The following is a 24136-nucleotide window of genomic DNA, read 5'->3' as shown; positions in this document are numbered from 1 at the left end:
TATCACCATAATCTAACACCGACATAAAAGTGGCCTGAACAATTTAATTTCTCTGTCGAGAAGACAAGCATGCTATAAAAGACCAATGTTTGTCCTGGACAAAACCGACACTTACGTGAGAATGCTTTTCATAGACTTTAGCTCAGCATTCAACACGGTCATCCCTTCTCGGCTGGTCAACAAACTCCATGACCTGGGGATCAGCCCCTCTCTCTGCAAGTGGACTTTGGACTTCCTAACCAACAGGTTAGACAACCAAGTCTGTCAGGTTAGACAACTTCACCTCCTCCACCCTGATCCTGAACACTGGCGTTCCACAAGGCTGTGTGCTGAGCCCCCTCCTGTACTCTCTCTTCACCCACGACTGCGTTCCTGTACACAGTTCCAACACCATCGTCAAGTTCGCAGACGACACCACAGTGGTAGGCCTGATCAGTGACAATGACGAGTCAGCCTACAGGGAGGAGGTCAAGTGTCTGGCGGCATGGTGCGCTGACAACAACCTGGCCCTGAACGCAAAGAAAACCAAGGAGCTCATTGTGGATTACAGGAAGTCTAAAGGCTGCAGTTATGCCCCAGCTCTCACCGGTGGCACTGAGGTGAAGCAAGTGTCCAGCTTCAAATTCCTGGGTGTCCACATCTCCGAGGACCTCTCCTGGACCCTCAACACCTCAACCCTGGTCGAAAAGGCACAGCAGCACCTGTACTTTTTGAAGAGGCTGAAGAAGGCCCTCCTGTCTTCCCAGGTCCTTGTGAACTTCTACCGCTGCACAATCGACAGCATTCTGACAAACTGTGCCACAGTGTGGTTTAGCGGTTGCTCCGTAGACGACCGGAAGGCTCCGGAACGGGTGGTGAAAACCGCCCAGCACATCACTGGTGCCCAGCTCTCAGCCATCGCAGACCTCCACTGCAAGCGGTGTATGTGTGGATCCATCGTCTGACCTTACGCTGCTGCAGTGGGCCCCAGGTTCCTCCTGATTTTCGTTGTGAGTTTGAATCCAGCCCTCAATCGGTTGGTGATTTTGATTTCCAACTAACACAAAGCACAGTAAGGGTTTTGATCTTTAATATATTTAGTTCATCGAGATCTGATGTGTGATTTATGTGTTCCCTTAATTTTTTTGAACAGTGTATTTTTGTTGTGACTGTAGAAAGAGTGATCACTAAATCTGTCCCAGCCATATGGGACAGGCATGAGGGCAAACGCGCACACGTATCTCTTGTCCAAGTGTCATGACCTTTGTTCGGCTTTGTTTACAGTGCGCGCATGGGATTTTTTTTTATCCCTACAACGTAACGCACTTTGAAAGCCCGCTTCGCTATTTATATCCATTGCATATTTGTTCATTTTTAAATATACCAACCAACTTTTTCTAGTGATGCATGTTTAAAATGTTGTTGGGATAAACATTGGCCGGTTTTGCTTTTTTCTATATACATCAAAACTTGTGATGTCGGTTACTTAACATTGGGTGGCGTACGTACCCTTCGTCTCTACATATTACATTGGGTACTGGTATACTTTCAACTTGGAAATCTACTGCGCCTACGTTTATCAACTTCTTTTATTGCAAACTGGAGCAAAATTCCATCAAGGGGTAACGCATGATAGCTCAATTAAATACACGTTGAACCTGCTACTTTCAATTTCTTTTGACACTGCTTTCGGAAACTATGACGCGGACATCCAGAAATGTTGTATTTGCATGTGGCCAGATAATGAGGGCTATATTGTAACCAAGATTCCGCATCCGTAGCGTGGTCAGTATAGGCCTAGACCCAATTTACATTGTACTTTCTCGGTGCTCATTTAAAGTGTTGGAGATGTTCAAGGAAATTCATAACTTTTTCGGTTTGTGTGTGCTGAGCAACTTTGTATTTTCTTGTTCGGGAGAAAACACCAGCTTCGAGAAGTCATCCAGGTATTTCCCGGGAATGATGCATGGTCTCCGTGAGACGCTGGGCGATTTGTCCGAGGAGATACACGGTTACCTGGTCCACCTCATAGGTGCGCGTTCAGTTGAAACGACACAAAAGGTAAGGAAATACAATTGTATCGCACTGCTTAGTAGTTAGAACAGAGATAGTTAAAATAACCCACTCGTTTCGCCCGAGAGGCTTAAAACCGCATTGTATCATGGGTAAATTCTGACAGACACTAATCTATTAAATCCTGTTGTCAAATTAGATACGTGTAACCCTACCAAGCAAGCTAAATGGAAAAATATGTTTTATCTTTGCATTTAATGGCCCGTGAGTTTATGTTAATAACTATAGAACAATACCCTAAACCAGACACTCTATGGTCACGTGTTGCTGACGAAACTCTTGAGGTTGATTTCCAGAGTGGTGAGGGGTCCCTACGCGAAGGACACGGGTGATGCAGTTCATGTTCCATTTTTAAATAATAAAACAAAGATGTAAATTCAAATGGTCGAATCCCTCTTATTGTTATAGAAGAAAGTAACACCAGTAACAGCTCAACATTGAAATTAGGAGGTCCTTCGTTTTGTTCATAATGTGTCAGGAAAAAATGAAATGCATGTCACAGCACTAGGTATGCCTATCCATTGTTTTTGCTGTAGTTATGCAAGCTCAAAAAGAAATTGGTGCCTTCCAGCCACCTTTCATTTCTGCCCACTTGCTGGAAGGGGCTTCTTCAGTCTGATTTATCCATACACCCTTGATCATTTTCACTCCCTCAGCTTTGGGACAGTTGTGCAAATGGAAAAGGGTGAATGGGGTCCAATTTGGGATTTAGTATATCTTGTCCACTCTCCCCAGCCCTCATTTTGCATTTTTAATTGCATTAAAAAAATTATTAAAATAGTGAAATAAACAATCAGAAATGTAAATAAAAATTTCCTTCTCTCTCTCTCAGTGTTTCTTCCTGGGTGTCGGATACTTGGCTGAGGCAGTGGCCAGTGGAGCAAATGTGATTATGTTATATGTCACACAGTTCCTGAAAGCAGCGGGAGTGGATGGTAAAGAGCTTATCAAGGACCTAATAGACAAAACTAAACTGAGACCTGCACTCCTATTCTCACTTATTTCAGCACAGACAAGACCCAGAAACCTGTTATAATACACCAGACAGTTAATGTCAAATTCTGTTTCAGAAATTGAACAGCTGCCTAATTGCAAAACCTAACAATCTATTCATTGCTCCTATAGAACTATTGCGCACAACACAATGCACAGTAGTCTCAGCGATATCACGTTCCCTGTAGACATAATGACTCAGTCTGACATCATATGGTAATATATATTGGCTAACCTCTATTTATACATTGCCAATGGTAGACCTACAGTGAATCAAGAACAGCTAAATAGCCAAATTACTTTGTTATAACTTCCAGCACATAGCAACGTAGTGAGTTTGTTCCATGTCTTAGAGTGGAGAAAACTAAAGAACAGAACATGAACTAAAAGCATGACGCATCTTCCTCTGTTTCTCTTCAGTTGCAATGCCTTTTAACAGTGTCACACCAGAGGCTGTGGTCTACGTCGGTCAGTGGCTTCTATTGGCTCTCATTGGATACTGGCTTCTCTCCCTGGCATTCCGATTGGTGGCGTCCACTCTGAGGCGGGTCCTGTGGCTACTGAAGCTGGGTGTGGTTCTAGGTCTATTTGGCTGGATTCTAAGTGATCACCAAGCCGAAACAGAGACTACTGCGCTGCGATTGGCCGGCCTTGTGGTTGTCTGCGTCCTCTTGGGTATCGGGCCATCCAGGGGCAACAGCACTGAGGACATGGAGGATCACGTGAAGGTGCTGGAAAAACGAGTTAAAGACATGGAGAGGATGATGGGAAAGGTTCGGGACAGACGACCTTAGTTTAATCTAGGAGTTTCAATCTCAACATTTTTGTACATAGTAAAGCAAATTGTATACTGGTACCACTTAACACTATAAAGCATTTCCATTTTTTTCCACCAAGATCTCTTATTTTGTATGTGACAAACATAACTGACTGGAGATAGGATTCTCAATAAAGGTAAATACCAGTGAATAAGTATAGTTCTCTTGTATTTATTGAGTTGTATAAGTGCGTTTCATACATAGTTTACTAGAAACGATCAATATTCATAGAGCATATACACTTGCCTCTCCTGTTATGGAGAGTGACTTACAGTCAATGCATTATTATGCATTATTATTAAGCACCAATAACCACGTTGTTAATTACACAACAGACACTACATACTTCCTATTACCTAAACTGTAATTTACAGATTATAATAGTTTTTTAAAAACAGCATCTCTGTAGATAAGGTACAGGTGAATGAATAAGAGGTAAAATGGTTGAAAGATAATCTATGCCGTAAAGTCATGAGGGTTATGAACAACTGCGGCCCTGAGTTATTCCCGGTCTGGTCCTGAGGAAAATAAATGCTTCTGACACTGAATATTATGTTCAGTCATTTTCATAAAAAAGTTAAAATAAACACCTAGAAATAACCAGTTCCAAAAGTTAAGAGCTAGCTTTAAATGTTCCAAAATGGTTTGCACTGTAAAACAAAATCCTTGGTAGAGGAGGTGAAGGGACTAAAACCGTCAGGAGGATAGGATACATAGGATTTTATCCTATCATTTAATAGGATACATAGGATTTTATCCTATCATTTAATAGGATACATAGGATTTTATCCTATCATTTAATAGGATAAATATGATTTGTTATATCACCAACATTTACCGTCTTATAAACAATTCTACAATGCACAACTTCTGAAGGAGATGCAGTCTCCAATTAATTACTAAGCCGCTAGAAATAACAACAGTTTCATATGTGGTACTACAATTGTAATCAATCATGCAGAAAATAACAAACAGCTATATTTAGTACTTAAAGGCATTGGTGACTATATTTAAATGTTCACTCAGAGACCAATTCATTAGGTACACCAGCCCTTTCTTCAAAATGGACTGTTGCTACAGACAGCGAGTCAAAAGTCCTTGCTGTATAAAGCAGGCATTGAGGCATTCAGTAAATGTTCATGAATGTTAGAATTGGCTAGACAATTGACCTAAGTAGCTTTGGGCATGGTATAATTGATGGTTCCAATTATCTCAGAAATGTTTTTTCCGCCAACCTCTAGAGCAGGGGTGTCAAACCGGTTCCACGGAGGGCCGAGTGTCTGCAGGTCTTTGGGTTTTCCTTTAAATTGGTTCCCAGGTCAGACCTGAACAACCAGGTGGGGGTCGAAATTAACCAATTAGTGAACTCATTAATCAATCAGGTACAAGGTGAGAGCGAAAACCTGCAGACACTCGGCCCTCCGTGGAACCGGTTTGACACCTGTGCTCTAGAGGGTCTAGGGTTTACCTCGCTGGGCACAACAAATGAAAAACCTTTTAGCAAGAGGAAATCCTGAGGTTGAAAACAGCTTGTCAACGACAGAGGTTGCAGGAGAATGACAAGAATCAGGTCAACTAACTGGCAGGACAGAAATTGGGATATTACAAGTGGTGTGAAGACAGGCACCTGTGAAGGCACACGTTCTCTTTCCTTGTCAAGGCTGAGTTATTGCTGTGGATGACCAAACTAGGCTCCGCAAAACAATCACCTAAAACAAGTAGTAGCTCCGTCTGAGTCAAATGCCCCTTCCTGCCTGGTGTCAACAGTATAGGCGAGTGGTGGTCTAATGCTGTGGGGAAAGATTTCCTGTCACACATTAGATCGCTTGATACCAACTCAGAAATGTTTGAATGCTTTTAAATACATGCCTCCAAAGAATTTGAGCTGTTATGGTGGTAAAGGGAAGCGGTGTGCGTGTGTGTATTACTTGTAACTGACACATATTAAAATGAGATTCTGGAATATTGACTTAACCTGATTCTACAGTGGGCTGAATACCACAGTGCTTTTCTGAACCTTGCGGTAACAATTCATAAATGCATTAGTCCCCTTTTGTGACTACCCCACATTTTGTCAACATGTAGCCAAAAAATGGAGCTGGTAAATTGACCCAATCTGGTTTTAGAGTAAAAAAGACCCCTAAAGGTAGTTGTTGGTGGTGTTCTTTCCTGTGTCAACATTAAACTGGTAGGCTTCTCCTGAGCTTTGAAGACCATCATAGTAGGGTGGAGGGACAGGGGCAGGGGGCATTGAAACCTGGGGTAGGAAAACAACATATGAGAGTGTGTTTGTGAGTGTACAAAACTGTATATACGAGCAACATAAGTTGAGGGGGAGGACTGACCTGGGGGGGTTGTGTGGGGAGCAGGGGATCAGCAGGGGTCCTGTTCTCCATCTTCATCTCCTCCCCAGAAGATAGGGCGTTGTATGTCACTGGAGTGTACCCCTGAAACACACAGTTCCATTGACAAACGTAGACACCAGGCATAGAAACAAAGTATGATGTGGAGTAGAGAGTAGATAAGAGAGTAGAATAGAGGTGCGTAAAGAATATGGGAGGGTAGATTAATAAAGTAGGATTGAGTTGACTGGAGTTGTGTAGATGAAGACCATTACAGAGTACAATAAAGGTACAACAGAACAGAGTAGAGAAAGCTAAAATCAAATAAAGTAGGATTGAGTTGACTGGAGTAGTGTACTTGAAGACCATTATAGAGTAGGGTGGAATAAGGTTGTATGGATGGCAATGGAATTGATTAAAAAAAAGGGGAAAAATAAAATAGAAAGCAGTAGTATAAAAGTAGGCTAGAGTAGAATAGAAGTGAGGTAGAAAAAAGTAGATTAGTACATAAAATAGTAAAATTAATCAAGACAGAAGAATAGACTCTGTGCACCAGTAGTGAGGAACTTCCGTTTTTGTCTAGAAGTTGGTATTGCAGTTTCTGGTTTACTTACTAATACTCCGCGTTAGTAAACACCTAAACTCACAACAAGATGAGTGATGCTGTTGTACGGGAAAAAAGAAATATAATGTACGTGACTCATTTAAGTTTCAAGGTACAAGTGGGGCATCATTTTAATCAGGAGAATGTCCTCTTTTTAATAAAATATGGCTTGCTCCATTCAATGACTTCAAACGCTAGACTAGAAATAGTCAGAAAAGGCGATTTTTAATATACTTCCACGTAACGCAGGTTTAAGCGCAATTAATACCATATAGGGCCAGATGTTTACTTCCTATGCCAGTTGTTATTTTTCAGTTACTTTGTGAAATGAGGTTACAGTAGTAAAATAAAAGAGGACACCTGTTTTGGTGCTTTTTTGAGGCTATGGAATTTTAAGCTTCATTCAGGTTAGAAGAGGCTGAACGAAGGTTCGTTTCAATTCACTTGCTATGGGGACACGCTAGCGTTCCAGCTCAGCCAGCGTTCTTTTGCCATTTTTGAGGCTAGGGTGAATTTGTATGCGTTCTATTGTCCTGCCTAATACTACACTAAAAAGGAACACATCGCTAACCAGCTTAGCCGATAGCCGGCCGGCACACCACAGTAAACTACTTACCCTCGTAGTTGTGCAGATAACTCGATACGTAGAGTTTGAATCCCTTGTTCCGCTTGCTTGTTGGAGCAGGGCACCAGGCATCAACAATTCAATGGACATCACTAATGCTTATTTTTGGCAGGTCTTGGAGACATCTACTAAAACTGACATTTTGGGCGACGCGGGTGATCGCCTTAAGTAAACCGGAAACTGATATGCCGACATCTGGCTAAAGCGTAACTTCGTCCATACACTTGTGCACAGAGCCTATAGATTATAATATAATGAGCTAAAATCAAGTACAATCTACACAGGGTAGAGTATAATAAAGTAGAACAGTATAGTAGTAAATAATATTATAATAGTAAAGAAGAATATACTGGAATAAAGTACAGTATGGTGAATTAGGGTGAAGTAGAATATAATAAGGAACAGTAGAATAGTTCTGAGTACAGTAAAACACAATACAAAGTAAAACAGAATGCAGTAGATAAGAACACAATGATGGGATGAAGAGAGGAATAGAAAACAATAAAGTAGATTAAAGCACAATACAGTAGAGTAGAATAGGATAGGATATAAAAGAGAAGAGTAGGGATCCTCTGGGAGCTCTAGATATTTTACCCTAATTTAGAGTAGCCCTGAACTGGAAGTGCTGATTCCATTAGTCAAGGCTTGGTAACATTGCCTCATTTAATTTGGTTCTTCAGTTTAGGGCTACAACCAAAATGTGAAAGGTGGTGATCCCAGAAGAGGATGCTGGGAAGTTCTGGAGTTGCTACACCTACCATAGTAGGTGCATTAGGATTGTGTTGTGGCTGGCTAGGCTGTGGACCGTTCCACTGCTGGGGCTGGGCTGGAGGGTACATGGGGTCCTGGGTGGGGTTGGGTGGTGGTCCATTCCACTGCTGGGGCTGGGCGGGGGGGTACATGGGGTCCTGGGTGGGGTTGGGTGGTGGACCGTTCCACTGCTGGGGCTGAGCGGGGGGGTACATAGGACTGAACCCCTAAAACACATGAAAACAAAACATCTTAACAAAAGTCTTATTTGTTCTTTACATATCTTATAGGTGGACTCATACCAAGATTTCCCAACATTAACCACACACAGACACACCCCCCCCCCACCCACACACCCCCCACCCACACACACACACACACACACACACACACACCTAGTCCAATGAAGAGAAGAAGATAGCAATAGTGAAGAGAAACGTACTGTAGAATAGTGACAGAACCAGAGAGTGAGAGAGCGAGAGAGGAATACAAAGTAGACAAAGAGGAGAGAAAAGAGAGATGGGTGGACTTACTGGTTGAGGTGGGGGTCCGGTCCATTGAGGCTGGCCTGGTACTCCGGGGTTTGGGGGAGGATGTACCTGAGGGTAACCTCCCTGAACATGGAGAACCACAGTTCCCACAGTCAGAGTCATATACACATTGAACTCAGAGCATTTGGGCAGTGAATCTTGTTTCTCCCTCTGTATTCCTTGAACTTGAAATGACACAATGTATGGCGTCAAAGTCAATCTTTGGCTAATTTGTCCATTAGACTTTGTTGCAGAACTCTACAGGGTCTTTGCAGTACTCTTTAGCTCACTGTCCTTAAGGGGTACTGGGGTTTGGAGTGTACCATCTGAAGTTCTGCCTGTACTCGTCTGCATTTGATGACTAATCTTCGACTACCTCGCCAGATTGTGTTCCTGATCTCATCACCATCATCTTCCGCTTATCCGGGGCCGGGTCGCGGGGGCAGCAGTCTAAGCAGGGATGCCCAGACTTCCCTCTCCCCAGACAATTCCTCCAGCTCTTCCGGGGGGACACCGAGGCGTTCCCAGGCCAGCCGGGAGACATAGTCCCTCCAGCGTGTCCTAGGTCTTCCCCGGGGTCTCCTCCCGGTGGGATGGGACCGGAACACCTTCCCAGGAAGGCGTTCCGGAGGCATCCGAAACAGATGCCCAAGCCACCTCAGCTGACCCCTCTCGATGTGGAGGAGCAGCGGCTCTACTCTGAGCTCCTCCCGGGTGACAGAGCTTCTAACCCTATCTCTAAGGGATCGCCCGGCCACCCTGCGGAGAAAGCTCATTTCGGCCGCCTGTATCCGGGATCTTGTCCTTTCGGTCATGACCCAAAGCTCATGACCATAGGTGAGAGTAGGAACGTAGATTGACTGGTAAATCAAGAGCTTCGCCTTGCGGCTCAGCTCTTTCTTCACCACGACAGACCGATACATCGACCGCATTACTGCAGAAGCTGCACCGATCCGTCTGTCAATCTCCCGTTCCATCCTTCCCTCACTCGTGAACAGGACCCCTATATACTTAAACTCCTCCACTTGAGGCAGGCACTCTCCACCAATGTTCCTGATCTGTTAGTTCTTATTTATGTTCTGCTACAAGACTGCCAGCTTGATTTGCAATGACAAATATTTGGTCATCATGCTGTCAGACACCAGCAACGGACGCCAAATGCAAATTAAAAGTCTTGAATTAAAGACTAGACAATAAATGCTCTTGTGCATAGGCCAACCATGCAAATATACACACCTGCTATAAAAGAAACAGCTGTGAAACTAACTGACAAAATACTTCAACCCCATAGAAATTATATCATTTCAAATGTAAAGACTTGGAATACAGATTTTTTTTTCATTACCATCATCCAAATTATTTTGGAGTTATATACAAACTATTGGTGCTGAGTAGCTGGGATTACATATCTGCCCTCCTGCCAACATAATTGCTTTTAAACGCTACATAATTATTATACAGATATGCAAAGTTTCCAAAGTTAGAGATGCTTTAGGACATCCCAAAAATATACTCAAACATAAATGGACAAAAAATACAAATCAGGAACCACGGCCTACACAGACAGAAAAACATCAAATGTCTTTCAGATCAGAGACACCTTGCCTGTGATAAAACACAAAGGACCCGCAATTCGGACAGCGAATAAACAGGGAAATAAACGGAACAGGGAGCAGCAGGGAAACAGGAAGCAACTATCCCTTACTGGTTCACCAGGTCCAGGGTAGACCCCACCTCCGGGCACGTTGTAGCCTGGGGAAGGACCCCCGGGAGGAGGGGGGTGCAGGATCTCGGTGGTCCCCCCCTGAATGACGGTGGTGGTGTGTTGGGCTTTCTTCTGGAAGATCTTCTTCCGGCAACAGCAGCAGATACCAGCGGGGATCCCCAGCAGGAGGAGGAGGGCCATGAGGGGGTTGCCTTCATACTCATGTTTGTCTGGATGGATAGAGGGATGGGGAGGGTAAAGGGGGCAAAGGAGTGGGGCGGCGAGGAGGAGCTTATTTTTAGCAGACGTACCAGGGAGGGGGTGACTGACGGGTGACATGTTCTTCAGTAGGTGCCGAGTATAATATTTCTATTCTAAAAACAGGCCTATTTTTAGTCCGACCTCACAGCCCTCCCTAACTCCTTCCCAATAGCTAATGCTGCTCCCGCAATTAGCGGTAGCGTTCCTATGTCTCTCTTCAACATCTGTGGATAATCTAACCAAGAGTCTAAACATAAGCCTGCATAATAACCAACACGCAGTTGCACTGTTACAAACTATACAACTCCCTTGATACAGGAAATTCCAGAGCCTAAAAGGAAGCTTACAAAAAACACAACAAAGAATGAACTGCAGATATCTTTTGTTCTTCCATGCTTGTATTTCTGCCAGTAGCACTGTAAAAATCAAACACATGGTTTCAGTCACAGTGCGTTTAATGCATTTGTGCCCTACTGACCATGACCCTGGGCACTGTCAGGAAATGCAAACGTTTAAGGCTTCGTCCTGAATGCCAACCTGTCTTTGATCCTGCAGTCCTACTGACCAGGGCCAATATGGACACCATTTTTTAAATAAAAAATAAAACCAAATGCAGAATGAACAAGCCAAATCGGAGAATGTGAGTGCTTCATTCCAAAACGGAATCAGAATTATTGAAGCTATTTGCTACATAATTTCTGCGGTGCAGACTTCCTGTATGTATTTTGCCAACAACAAAATCGATCTATAGTCTAGCCTCAGAATGCTTAGACGCTAACAATAGTTTGAAAGTATACCTATGCGTTTTCTTCCATTTGCAATTCGCCAGAAGGAAGTCTCAATTCTCGCTAACACCTTCGCAGGTATCAGTTACAGACCAACAGAGAGTAACTATGCAATCGAAAACTTAACCTGAGGATAGAAATGTGGAACCTGCCCAAAATGTGGGGTAACTATATATTGTGGGGGAGAACATGAAACCCTCAGACAGTCAATGACCTACGTTCTGCTTTCGAAGAAAATGTCTCTCCGACTTTGAGAAAGTGAGGGTGGCAAACACACAACCACCGCCCAGCCAGCCGCACATACACACGCACACGCATGCACACATGCACGCACGCGCGCGCACACACCTGTAAGTTCCATCTTGACTATGGAGATCACTCTGTTTTTCCTGTCAGTCAGCCTGTAGGTCCCAACGTCCGAGGTGTTGACATTCTGGATTCTGATTTTGTCGGAAAAAGTTTTGACCCTGTTCCAGTAGGCCGGGAGGTCCTGGGCCACCACCGCCCCGTGTTGCACCAGGGTGACGTTGGCTTCAGCGCCCGAGAAGAAGAGATGGGCATCTTCCTTGGCAATGCCAGCCAGTGAGATAGAGAGGTCCTCGCCAGCCACACACTTCTCATATACACGAACGACTGAGTGAAAGAGATAAGAGGAAAACATTAACATTTAAACATTAACATTTAAAGGAGAGAGAGTATGAGTTTGAGTAAAGGGAGAAGTGAGAGTAAAAACATTAGGACTAGAAATCATGAAAAACATAATCTCTCCCACAACCCCTCGTCTTTGTACTTACTGGTCACAGACACTTTCAGCGAGGAGACCACATTTTGCCAGTAGTTTTTCTGGACATAGGTGCCCATATCGTCGAATGTCACCTTTACCGGACAAAAACGGTTAACAGGGATGATCACAGAAAATGAAACATTACCTAAAAGGATAATTCACTGTGGCTCTACTTGCCTATATACAGCACCAGTCAAAGGTTTGGACACACTTGGCCACAAAGGCCCACGATAATTACAAAAATGTAAAATCCCTTCACAGTACAAACAATAACAGCAGCAAACAAGATCGTGTGACTTAAAACAGTAAGCTGCTTCATTTGTGTACCGGTCACACGTGGGAATCAAAGCCACCACCCTGGCACACAACTGCCATGCTATACCAACATAGCCTCAACGGGACACAGTGACAGAGGTTGAATAGTTGCATTGGTTTGGTATGTTTTAGTGTCCCTGAGGGGAAGTGTGACTTTTAAATAGACATTCACTTACCTTCTCCAGAATCCAGCGCCTATCGGATCCTTTCCCAGACACATGTCCTTTGTTGGTCTTGTCAAACACAGAGCCGCGTTTCCAGTAATGATAGGTCTGTAGTGGCTCATTGGCCGGGATGAACTCCAGAGTCTCAGCAGTATTTGGGAGGTTGATCTTCAGTTGACGCCCGTGGGACAAACTCTCGTGCTGGTCGGGCACAAAGTAGCCATCTGAGTGCGAGATGGAGAAAGAAGGCTGATGGTAGCAGAGGGAGAAAGAGCGCTTCGTCGGCTGCCATCTACCCTCCGTGCAAGGCATCTACCATACATGATGACTGAGGTAAGCACGAAACATCATTAAAGATCATCGCCACCCAGGTTATGGTCTGACTCTGTTCACACTGCTGCCGTCATGTTTTCCCCCTCAGACCAATTGGCAACACAGATCCATGATCACACAAACTTTCCAGATGCTCTGAGGTACATTTAATGTACGTTAGAATATTCCTTTGCATGTACCATTCATAAGCATATTACATGCATATGTATCTATAATATTAAAAACCTCTACCATACGGTTCATACTCCCCTTCCTACTCTTTTTCAAAATTGCTGCTAGTTTACATTGTTATGTATATTATTGCCATACCTGCCGTATCTAAAATGCTCAATACTACTTCCCATATTGCTGCTAGTTTTACAGTGCTCCTTTTAAAACTGCTGCTAGTGTACAGTGTTATGTATATTATTGCTTTAATCTTGCTATATTGTTCTTCTTATTTCTCACTACGTATTTGTTGGGTGTCATGTCACAAGAATTTCATTGTGCAGGATGACGCTGTGTTGCTTGGTGCATTTGCAGTTCTCGGACCGCTTCTGTTCAATCTCTATATGCTACCTTTGGGCCAAATTCTATAGAACAACAACATTAACTACCACAGCTATGCCAATGATACTCAAATATAAATGGCTCTCGAACCATATGACAACAGCTCAATAGACTCTCTGTGTCACTGTATAGAGCACATAAATACCTGTATGAACCAAAATTGTCTACAATTATTGTGTTTGGCAACAAAAATAAAAGATCCCTTAAAACCAGGGATCAAATGGGTAATCTTGATATTCTGATAGACTCAGATTTCACATTAAACAGTCATATCAAAGCTGTCACCAAAACAGCATTCTATCATCTAGGAAATATAGCCAGAATAAAAGGCTTGGTGTCCCAAAAAGACCAAGATAAGCTCATCCATGCTTTTATCTCTAGTAGGGTAGACTACTGTAATGGCCTCTTAACTGGACTCCCCAAAAGGACTGTAAAACAGCTGCAGCTCATTCAGAATACTGCTGCTGGAATGTTAACCAGTACCAAGAGAACAGAGCACATCACTCCGGTTCTTAAATCTTTGCATTGGCTTCCAGTCAGTTACAGAATAGATTTCAAAGTGGTGCTTTTACATTATAAATCTCTGAATGCTTTAGGGCCCAAATACTTTTCTGATATGTTTGAAGAATATAAACCGAGCAGGGCTCTTAGATCCATGAACACAGGTCAGCTAGTAGAGCCCAGAGTCCAAACTAAACATGGAGAAGCTGCGTTTAGCAGTTATGGTGTACACAACTGGAATAAGCTACCAGTAGATCTTAGACATGCCCCAAACATATTAATTTTAAAATCCAGGTTAAAAAACACTTCTTTCCACGTGCCTATGACTGAGCACATAACCACACTGTTTAGCCTTATAGCTTCCTGTTTTTATCCCGTTTTTTTAAAATTTTATATTTTCTTATTAAATTTTTTCTTATTATGATGTTTTCATTTGTTCTGATGTTTTCATTTGAGTATTTGTTTTATGTTATTGTATATTTATATAAATATTTCTTTTTTCTTTGTAAAGCACATGGAATTGCTTTGATGTATGAATTGTGCTGTATGAATAAACTCGCTTGCTTGCTTGACAAATAAACCATGAAACTTGAGGAAAGAGTCAGAGAAAAAGAGAATACTTTTTACTCTTGTGGATGGCCAAAAAGACCTATCTGAAAGCCATGCCCCTACTTTGCAATTCCTTAAGTCTTCTGAGCAGACCCAATGAGCTAGATCTAACTAATACTGTATTTTTAAGAAAACAAGTCAACTAAGTGACCCAACCTAGGACACCCTAATTGAAATTCTGTTTATCTATGGAAATTCCCATGTGATTTAAATGTTGACACTCTGTGGACTGATTCCATGTTAATTTGTGTGGGGAAAAGTGCCACTCAATCTCTTCTGTTCATTTCATTACTTCTGTTTTTGTAAAAAAAAATATTTATCATCATTACACTGTGCAAATTCCTCTGTAATTCCACCAACTTTTAGGCAGGCTTGATCTTGCTGGATGAAATGCGTCATTAGAGTTGCGAGAATTTGCTTGTCAAAAAAGAACGTGTTGCTGAACAGTATTTTCTGGTAGGGCAGCAGCCCACACCTTGTGGCACACCCATGTTCACTGTTCTAGATGGGGAGATTGTAGAGGTCAACAACCCTGCTGGCTGAGATGCACAAGGAAAGTACTCATTTTGGTAAATCCTCACCCCCGCTTCCACTTTCCGTTGAATTGCTTGGGTGGTCGAGAAGATGTAAATTATTTAGTGAGTGAAAGTGTCCTCAACACTTTCCTTTATCGAGGATAGTAATGTGTATCGGTAGAGATGAACACACCACCGAGATTGATTGAAGTTGTGTTATCTGGCCGTCAAATTTCCCTCCCAATGAAGCTGGTCCCAATGCACAACTTGACAGTGTGACCGCGGCGCCCATATCACAGATTTGACTGGCACAAGAGAAATGCTAACTGTGGGTGACCTTAATTAAGGTCTGTGCAAAGGAGAAAGATTTTAAAGTGCCTCTACATTTTACATTTAGTGGGTATATATAAAAGGCACCACACCGTTTCAAAATATTTAGCTTTTGTTGCTTTACGGCCTGAAATGAAAGCACATAGAATCAGACTTTTCCCAGCTATATTTACACAGTAACCCAGAAAAACATGAAAATGAATTACACTTAAATCAGTAACATTTATAAATCCTATTTGTATAAGTGAACCCCCCCAGATTTAAAACTTGGTGGGGTCCACCTGTTGCTTGAGTTACAGCCGAGTCTCTTTGAGTATATCTCGAATAACTTTGCACACCCAGACTGTGGTAATATTTGCCCATTCTTCCTTGCAGAATTGTTCAAGCTCAGACAAATTGACTGCTTAAGTCCATTCTGAGGAACAGCAGGGTTAAAATTAAGAGACCACTGCAAATTGAACGATTCTGTTCCTTACTCAAAACGTTCCTTATCAACTTTTTTGGAAAGGAAAGAAAAAGGTGCAGTGGTCTCAAAACAAATTCCGGAGCTGTATATATAGCTCTGGAAAAAGCTCTTAAAATCAGCATCTCTACATGTATGGCAGCCATTTCATTCCAGTGTCTGTTAAATTCCAACACAGCCACAACGCAATTTACTTAATGAGGTACTGATTAGGTGATTACCTGAACCGAATCTAATTTAACGAGGAAAAGCCAGTGCTGTGGTCATCACTATCCTGTTGCAATAGGACTAGCCGGATGGAAAAAACAGTGCAAGAAGTAAAAGGTTATTTGAATTTAAAAAAATACTTTTCAGCATGACAAAAGAGTTGAAAAGAAAAGCTTTGAGTGAGGAAAAGAAGGGTTAAATTCTGGCTTTATTGGTAGAGGGATACAGTGAGCGTCAGGTTGCTTCCATCCTGAAAATTTCAAAGACAGCGGTTCATAAGAACAAAGTCAAGCTACAGACATTGGGGACAAGAATGGCAAACAGCAGCTGGGGTGAAGTGCACGGTGAGGACGGTTCGAAACAGGCTCCTAGGGGCGGGGCTAAAGTCGTGCAAAGCTAGAAAAAAGCCCTTCATCAGAGAGAAGCAAAGAAGAGCCAGGCTGAAGTTTGCAAAAGACCATAAGGATTGGACCATAGAGGAATTGAGTATGGTCATCTTCTCTGACTAGTAAAATGTTCAGCTTTGCCCAACACCTGGTCGTCTAATGGTGAGACGGAGACCTAGAGAGTCCTACAAGCTACAATGTCTCGCACCCACTGTGAAATTTGGTGGAGGATCGGTGATGATCTGGGGATGCTTCAGCGTCTTTGTGAAGGACGCATGAATCAAGTACAATGTTATCCTGGAAAAACACCTGCTTCCTTTTGCTCTGACAATGTTCCCCAACTCTGAGAATTGGTTTTTCCAGCAGGACAATGCTCCATGCCACACAGCCAAGTCAATCAAGGTGTGGATGAAGGACCACCCAGATCAAGACCCTGTCATGGCCAGCCTAATCTCCAGACCTGAACCTCATTGAAAACCTCCTGAATTTGATCAAGAGGAAGATGGATGGACACAAGCCATCAAACAAAGCCAAGCTACTTGAATATTTGTGCCAGGAGTGTCATAAAGTCACCCAACAGCAATGTGACAGAATGGTAGAGACCATGCCAAGACGCATGAAAGCTGTGATTAGAAATCAGGGTTATTCCACCAAATATTGATTTCTGAACTCTAAGTTAAAACATTAGTATTGTGTTGTTGAAAAATGTATATGAATTTGTTTTCTTTGCATTATTTGAGGTCTGAAAACAATGCATCTTTGTTTGGTTATTTTGACCAGTTGTTATTTTACAAATAAATACTGTAAATCACAATACTTTTATTTGGAATTTGGGAGTAATGTTGTCAGTAGTTTATAGAATAAAACAAAACTGTTCATTTAACTGAACACATACCTATGAATAGTAAAACCAGAGAAACTGATAATTTTGCAGTGGTCTCTGCAAAATTATTGTAACAATCACTAACATTAGTGATTGTTACTAATGTCAGATCTTCACAAGTGCATCAGTCCAACGGTTTTTTCACAAGCCCAATACACAGTACACTACAACTCACCCACACTGAGAGCAAATCCCAGCAGCATCCAGAGACTCCACATCATAGGCATGGAAGAGAAAGATTTCTGTAAAAAAAAAAATAACAATCAGGCCACTCAAAAAAACAATATGACATAGAAAATAAGGCCCCAACAAGAAATTATTCATTTCATTTCTTTGTTTGTGATTAATTGAATGAATAATTTCATGTTTTGGGTAGAACACCACTGAAAATAAAAAAACAACAAAGCAACTCAGTGATTAATATATAACTAACCCTTTGTAATCAGTATTACAATTAAACTTTTGGAATGAGTATTACAACTAAATTTGCAGAATGTGTTAAACTAAGTATGTTGCTCTGGATAAGAGCATCGGCTAAATGTCCAGAATGTAAGTTTACTGCAGTCGCTATTTCTGTTTTGCATTATTTTGAATATAATGAACTATTATTATTATGTAAGACATCCTTGAGAGTCCAGAAAGGCATCCACCAAATAAAATATTTTTTCATTATTTTACCACGTATGAACACATCTACTGGGTCAGAGAACATGTGAAATGAACTGAGATCCAAAAACAAGGAACTACTGACTAAAGGCCTTTCATGTATTTGTCCTTTAACTTTTACAATTGAGTCATTTAGCAGACGCTCTTATCTTGAGTAACTTCCAGTAAATGCAGTGATATATACAGTGATTATGCAGTGATTATGCAGTGGCCAGGGATAATGGCGCATTGCAATTTATTTGAAGCTGCAAAACCCTTATGCATCATTGTACTTCATATGCTGGGTTTGGCTGTCCTTCTTTAGTCACCTGTAGTCTCAGTCACTGGTATAATCTTATTTACAAAGCCATTCGGACATGCTACCATATTTTCTGTGTATTATTATTCTTCCGAAATTCTTCTTGGTTCGCAGGACTTTATCTTGCTGACTGTCCCAAATGCCAAACTACATTTGGAAAATGGTCTTGGGTCTTGGGAACACCTTAGAAAATGGTTTTAAATTGGAAGAAGTTGTCCCCCTTTGTGATGAAGGACTGTGAGACTGATTCCTTAACCTGTCAATGTTTTTAATTTGCTGTATTTATGTTGTCTGTAATTATGAAATAATTACTTGCTGTTCCATATCTTGAAAAGGGCAGTCTTGAAAAAGAGATTTCAACCTCAATGATCCTTCTCTGGTTGAATAAAAAAAAAAGAAAATATTGTAACTGAGAGCCGACCACACTTTGCAACACCCGCTGTCATTTACTGTCCTTCATCCTTGTCCCTCACAGCCACAGCTGAAACCGGTGCAAACAACCTGTGTATTTTAGAATGTGAAGTTATCAGTCAGGTTTTAAACCGGAAAGATGTAAAAAGCTGTAGGGTAGTTTGTATGCATACTTCAGACCTGGAATGCTGGAACACATGATGCATCACTTCCATGACCTCTGGCATTCTACCTATCCCACTTTGTGCATAACTAATCTAAAACAATCTCTGTTCTTCTTGTAACACTAAAAAGATTAAAAAAATAATAATTGGTGTTTAGAATGAAACTGATAATTTCCATGATTCAATCAACCACCATTCCACAATATATAATGAACCTCAATTTGAAAAATGTCTACAAATGATTTAGTATTCATGGTGGTTTGTGGTTTACATCATAAATGCTGATTAGCATACCAGTGATGTCATACCAGTGATATATGGTCAAAAAAACCAGGTGTCCTAAACCACGGCTTTCAACCAATCAGCATTCAGAATTCAAACCACCTAAAAGACTATAGACTTTTTTCGCCATCTTGGTTCCATTTGTCACGTGACCTATTCATTTTTATATAAGACGTATCAAAAAAGGACTGGTTATGGACGTTTGGAATGATCAATCAGTCCACAAAGCTGTCAAGTGAATGATTGCCTTAAAACCTCGGAAATCACTATTGCAAAATGTTGATATATTGGAAACAAGTAAAGGATACAAGATTGCGTACCCTTCAGAGTGTGCATGGGAAAATTAACTACTTATCATATCAACCATTTGTTCTGTAGTGTCCAAATCACCAACTAATACAAGTCACCTGGCCTATCTCCTCATAGAGTGCGCATATAAATCTGGTGTGCAACTACTGATGTTGGGAAGGGGGGTGCAGAATGTCAGTGGCCAAGTCGCGTTATATGTTGTATTCTAGGAGAGAGGGGAGTAGGATTGTAGCTAAGGCTGTATGTCGTTTTCTCAGGGCTACAGGTCTGAGCGGGAGGATATAGGAAAGGCAGGCCGTGAGTGGTCTCACACTATACCGTAGCGGTATGTGCACCTTCAATGGATGCGATCAGCCATTACTTTAAGAGAAGAAAAAGAAGAAGATGTTGGGAAGCTACCAGCTAGCATAACTTCGTTTGGTAACTAGCAGTGGTTAATTCTTCCAGATCCTGCTGGGACAGTCTTTTCCCATCCCTGTTTTTGCTTTGCCCTGTAAACATTCCACTAGAAGCAATCAGAGTTCATAAATATTCCTGCAGCCTCAGCACTGCCTGACAAAATTGTGAAAGTTTTAGCTTTTTGTTGTCCGCTGTTTGAACTACCAATGTGCTTTATTCACGTTGATTTGCCCACCAGGTCCATGTCTCTTGCGTGCCCCAATGTGTTCTGGGACCTCCCGGTTTACAAATAATCACTGGTAACTAGCTACAGTGGGGAGAACAAGTATTTGATACACTGCCGATTTTGCAGGTTTTCCTACTTACAAAGCATGTAGAGGTCTGTAATTTTTATCATAGGTACACTTCAACTGTGAGAGATGGAATCTAAAACAAAAATCCAGAAAATCCCATTGTATGATTTTTAAATAATTAATTTGCATTTTATTGCATGACATAAGTATTTGATCATCTACCAACCAGTAAGAATTCCGGCTCTCACAGACCTGTTAGATTTTTGTTTAAGAAGCCCTCCTGTTCTCCACTTATTGCCTATATTAACTGCACCTGTTTGAACTTGTTACCTGTATAAAAGACACCTGTCCACACACTCACTCAATCAAACAGACTCCCACCTCTCCACAATGGCCAAGACCAGAGAGCTGTGTAAGGACATCAGGGATAACATTTTAGACCTGCACAAGGATGGGATGGGCAACAGGACAATAGGCAAGCAGCTTGGTGAGAAGGCAACAACTGTTGGCGCAATTATTAGAAAATGGAAGAAGTTCAAGATGACGGTCAATCTCTCTCTGTGTGGGGCTCCATGCAACATTTCACCTCGTGGGGCATCAATGATCATGAGGAAGGTGAGGGATCAGCCTAGAACTACACGGCAGGACCTGGTCAATGACCTGAAGAGAGGTGGGACCACAGTTTCAAAGAAAACCATTAGTAACACATTACGCTGTCATGGATTAAAATCCTGCAGCGCATGCAAGGTCCCCCTGTTCAAGCCAACGCATGTCCAGGGCCGTCTGAAGTTAGCAAATGACCATCTGGATGATCCAGAGGAGGAATGGGAGAAGGTCATGTGGTCTGATGAGACAAAAATAGAGCTTTTTGGTCGAAACTCCACTTGCCGTGTTTGGAGGAAGAAGAAGGATGAGCACAACCCCAAGAACACCATCCCAACCGTGAAGCATGGAGGTAGAAACATAATTCTTTGGGGATGCTTTTCTGCAAAGGGGACTGGACGACTGCACCGTATTGAGGGGAGGATGGATGGGGCCATGTGTCGCGAGATCTTGGCCAACAACCTCCTTCCCTCAGTAAGAGCATTGAAGATGGGTCATGGCTTGGTCTTCCAGCATGACAACGACCCGAAACCCACAGCCAGGGCAACTAAGGAGTGGCTCCATAAGAAGCATCTCAAGGTCCTCGTGTGGCCTAGCCAGTCTCCAGACCTGAACCCAATAGAAAATCTTTGGAGGGAGCTGAAAGTCTGTATTGCCCAGCAACGGCCCCGAAATCTGAAGGATCTGGAGAAGGTCTATATGGAGGAGTGGGCCAAAATCCCTGCTGCAGTGTGTGCAAACCTGGTCAAGAACTACAGGAAACGTATGATCTCTGTAATTGCAAACAAAAGTTTCTGTACCAAATATTAAGTTCTGCTTTTCTGATGTATCAAATACTTATGTCATGCAATAAAATGCTAATTAATTATTTAAAAATCATACAATGTGTTTTCTGGATTTTTGTTTTAGAATCCGTCACTCACAGTTGAAGAGAACCTATGATAAAAATTAGACTTCTACTTGCTTTGTAAGTGGGGAAAAATCGGCAGTGTATCAAATACTTTTTCTTACCACTGTATATAGTTATATATACACAATGTGCAGCCATGGTTCAGTGTTTTGTACCAGGTTGTTATCATCGCTATTGAGTGAGTAATTGCAAATCATTTTACAGTTTTTTCCAACAACAAAGCTAACACAGCTAAGTTGGATCAGACTGATCAGACTTTCATAAGTTAAAAATATATAGGGTAGAAGGAGGTATCTAGCCCTCTGGGGTAACTTGCCCCCGCATGCAATTCACAAAAATCCCATAAGGTGTGACCACAGTTTTTGCCGAATGCTTTCCCTGGCCCATACTGATCTTGCTTAACTAAAAATGTGTCATCACAACTTTTTGACATATATCCACAAAACGATTCTGATGTAAGTTGATCAAATGTTTAAAGATTTCCAAATATGTTTCAATTAAGTTAGATCTATACATCTTTTTTATGTACAATTAGTAAAGCCTTCAGATAAATATCCACTTGTTAAGATAGAAAATGTTGAATACTTGTTAAATAAAGTAGTAATATGTTTGATGAGAGTGTTGAGGATAACTGGACCCCTTCTACAAGGGGTAACTGGGTAAATTACCCCCTTTATGTTTATGCATGTCATTTGTACAGTCACAAGCTCAGTTTGTGCTTGCTAACTGTAATTGGTATTTATTACAAAAAATGTATGCATAAAACCGATTAAATGGATTTTAATACATGTGTAAAACCTAATTGGGGTAACTATCCCCCCTGTTACTCCAGTACAATTATTTTTTTCTGAAAACAACATTTCATCAAATATCTAAAAAAATATAAGTTGCATCCATTTGGTTCCCCTAATAGCTTGTTCGCCTCAGCCTAATCCTCATCCACATACCTTTTCCCCAAACATTTTAAATCGTGTCCCTAGTAGACAATGTTCTTTTCGGTGGGGTGGGGGGGGGGGGGGGGCTAATTACCCCATCTTAACTCTAATATGCGGAGAAATGTCCACCAACATCCATGTGAGTCTCTCAGACCAACGTCCCCCAGCCTTAACAACATAACTTGTTGATTAAACTATAAGCCTAGATGTGTGGTTGATTTAAAGTCATGTTACATGACTACGGATGCAGAAATTCGGACCAACCGGATGGTTGTGCGAGTAAAGAGGGGGGAAAGCGAGAACAACACCGTACACCCCACCCCTTAACCCCTAGTCGCCCAAGACATCCCAGCGTTGATTGATACGCTCAAATAGGGCGAACAACCTCTATGTAGACAATCAAACATCACCGAACAAGGCGATGCAAGGAAATCATACAAAGAGAAAGTAGGGTCAATAAACTAGTGGCTTCAACAAAGCTGGATCGCTGAGCATCCCTGAATCTAACTGCCCGAGAAACCTATTCGCAATTGATTTTGAGCTGTGAACTGTTATAATCCACACAGATTTTTTTGTTTCAAATATGAGTTACCAATTGTTGGCCTTACATACCTTAATAAAATGATCCAGGTGATTACTTTCCGGTTTTCTCCGTACATCTATGTAAGGCTTCAACTCCAGCCTGTGTTTTTGGACTGCAAACAGTGCCAGAGAAATGTTGAATAGCGCCAGAGTAGTCCGGAAAGATGGCCTCTGGGCGTGTATGGGGCTCAAATTGCGTGTATGAGGCAGGCAGCAGAAATTCTTCGACGGCACACGTGATTTGGAACATTGTATTGCATTAGACTAGATAACCCAACCAAGTAAAAGATACGGAGTGCCCAATTAATTTGCATATAACGTTTTATTAGGATTTTTTATGATATATTAGTATATGTTTAATAAGTTAATTCTCAATTGCTGATTGAGGAAAGCATGCACTTCAGTATATTCCAGTAGTCTACTCAAACAGAATTGAATCTAACCTAATTAGAAGGACATTTTTATAAATCCATAGAAATACTCTAAATGTAAAGTCAGTTTTGGATCTGGTCCTCTTCTCCAGGCTATTTTCTCTAGGTTGCCATAAATGATCAAAGTAGATTCACAAAAATGTTGGTGCTTCCTGTGATCGATTTGTATTATCTAGAGGTGGAAAGTAACAAATTACATTTACTCGCGTTACTGTAATTGAGTCGTTTTTTTGTGTACTTCTACTTTATAAACTATTTTGCCAGCAGAAACTGTTGAAGATAAATGCAAGCTCCAGCTCATCCGCCCAAATCAGACTAGGTGGAACTCTACATACATGGCTGTGGAGAG

General features: G+C 41.7%; 2 protein-coding genes across 4 annotated transcripts; one reads left to right on the top strand and one right to left on the bottom strand.

The window, feature by feature from the left end:
- The first annotated feature begins 1346 nt into the window (after positions 1-1346).
- tmem109 (transmembrane protein 109) lies at positions 1347-4022 on the top strand. 3 transcript variants are annotated; one of them, XM_010891645.4, is made up of 4 exons: positions 1347-1601; positions 1898-2040; positions 2885-2987; positions 3466-4022. In XM_010891645.4, exons 2-4 carry the CDS (start codon positions 1939-1941, stop codon positions 3837-3839), a joined length of 579 nt encoding a protein of 192 aa, XP_010889947.1. In that variant the 5' UTR covers positions 1347-1601; positions 1898-1938; the 3' UTR covers positions 3840-4022. The 3 variants fall into 3 exon arrangements, with proteins under 3 accessions (XP_010889947.1, XP_010889946.1, XP_010889945.1); XM_010891644.4 differs by having other exon boundaries at positions 1347-1764; XM_010891643.4 differs by having other exon boundaries at positions 1353-2040.
- Positions 4023-5237: 1215 nt separating this feature from the next.
- Positions 5238-23580, bottom strand: wu:fc21g02. Its single transcript, XM_010891635.4, has 10 exons — positions 23387-23580; positions 17680-17746; positions 12741-12952; positions 12260-12341; positions 11814-12098; positions 10420-10649; positions 8718-8798; positions 8193-8411; positions 6209-6310; positions 5238-6120 (listed from the first exon to the last, which is right to left on the bottom strand). Exons 2-10 carry the CDS (start codon positions 17729-17731, stop codon positions 6004-6006), a joined length of 1380 nt encoding a protein of 459 aa, XP_010889937.2. The 5' UTR covers positions 17732-17746; positions 23387-23580; the 3' UTR covers positions 5238-6003.
- Positions 23581-24136: the final 556 nt, after the last annotated feature.

Source organism: Esox lucius, chromosome 25, assembly GCF_011004845.1.
Source record: "Esox lucius isolate fEsoLuc1 chromosome 25, fEsoLuc1.pri, whole genome shotgun sequence".
NCBI classification, from domain to species: Eukaryota; Metazoa; Chordata; class Actinopteri; order Esociformes; family Esocidae; genus Esox; species Esox lucius.
Note: the sequence above shows the minus strand (reverse complement) of the source record. Positions and strands in the feature narration are given on the sequence as shown.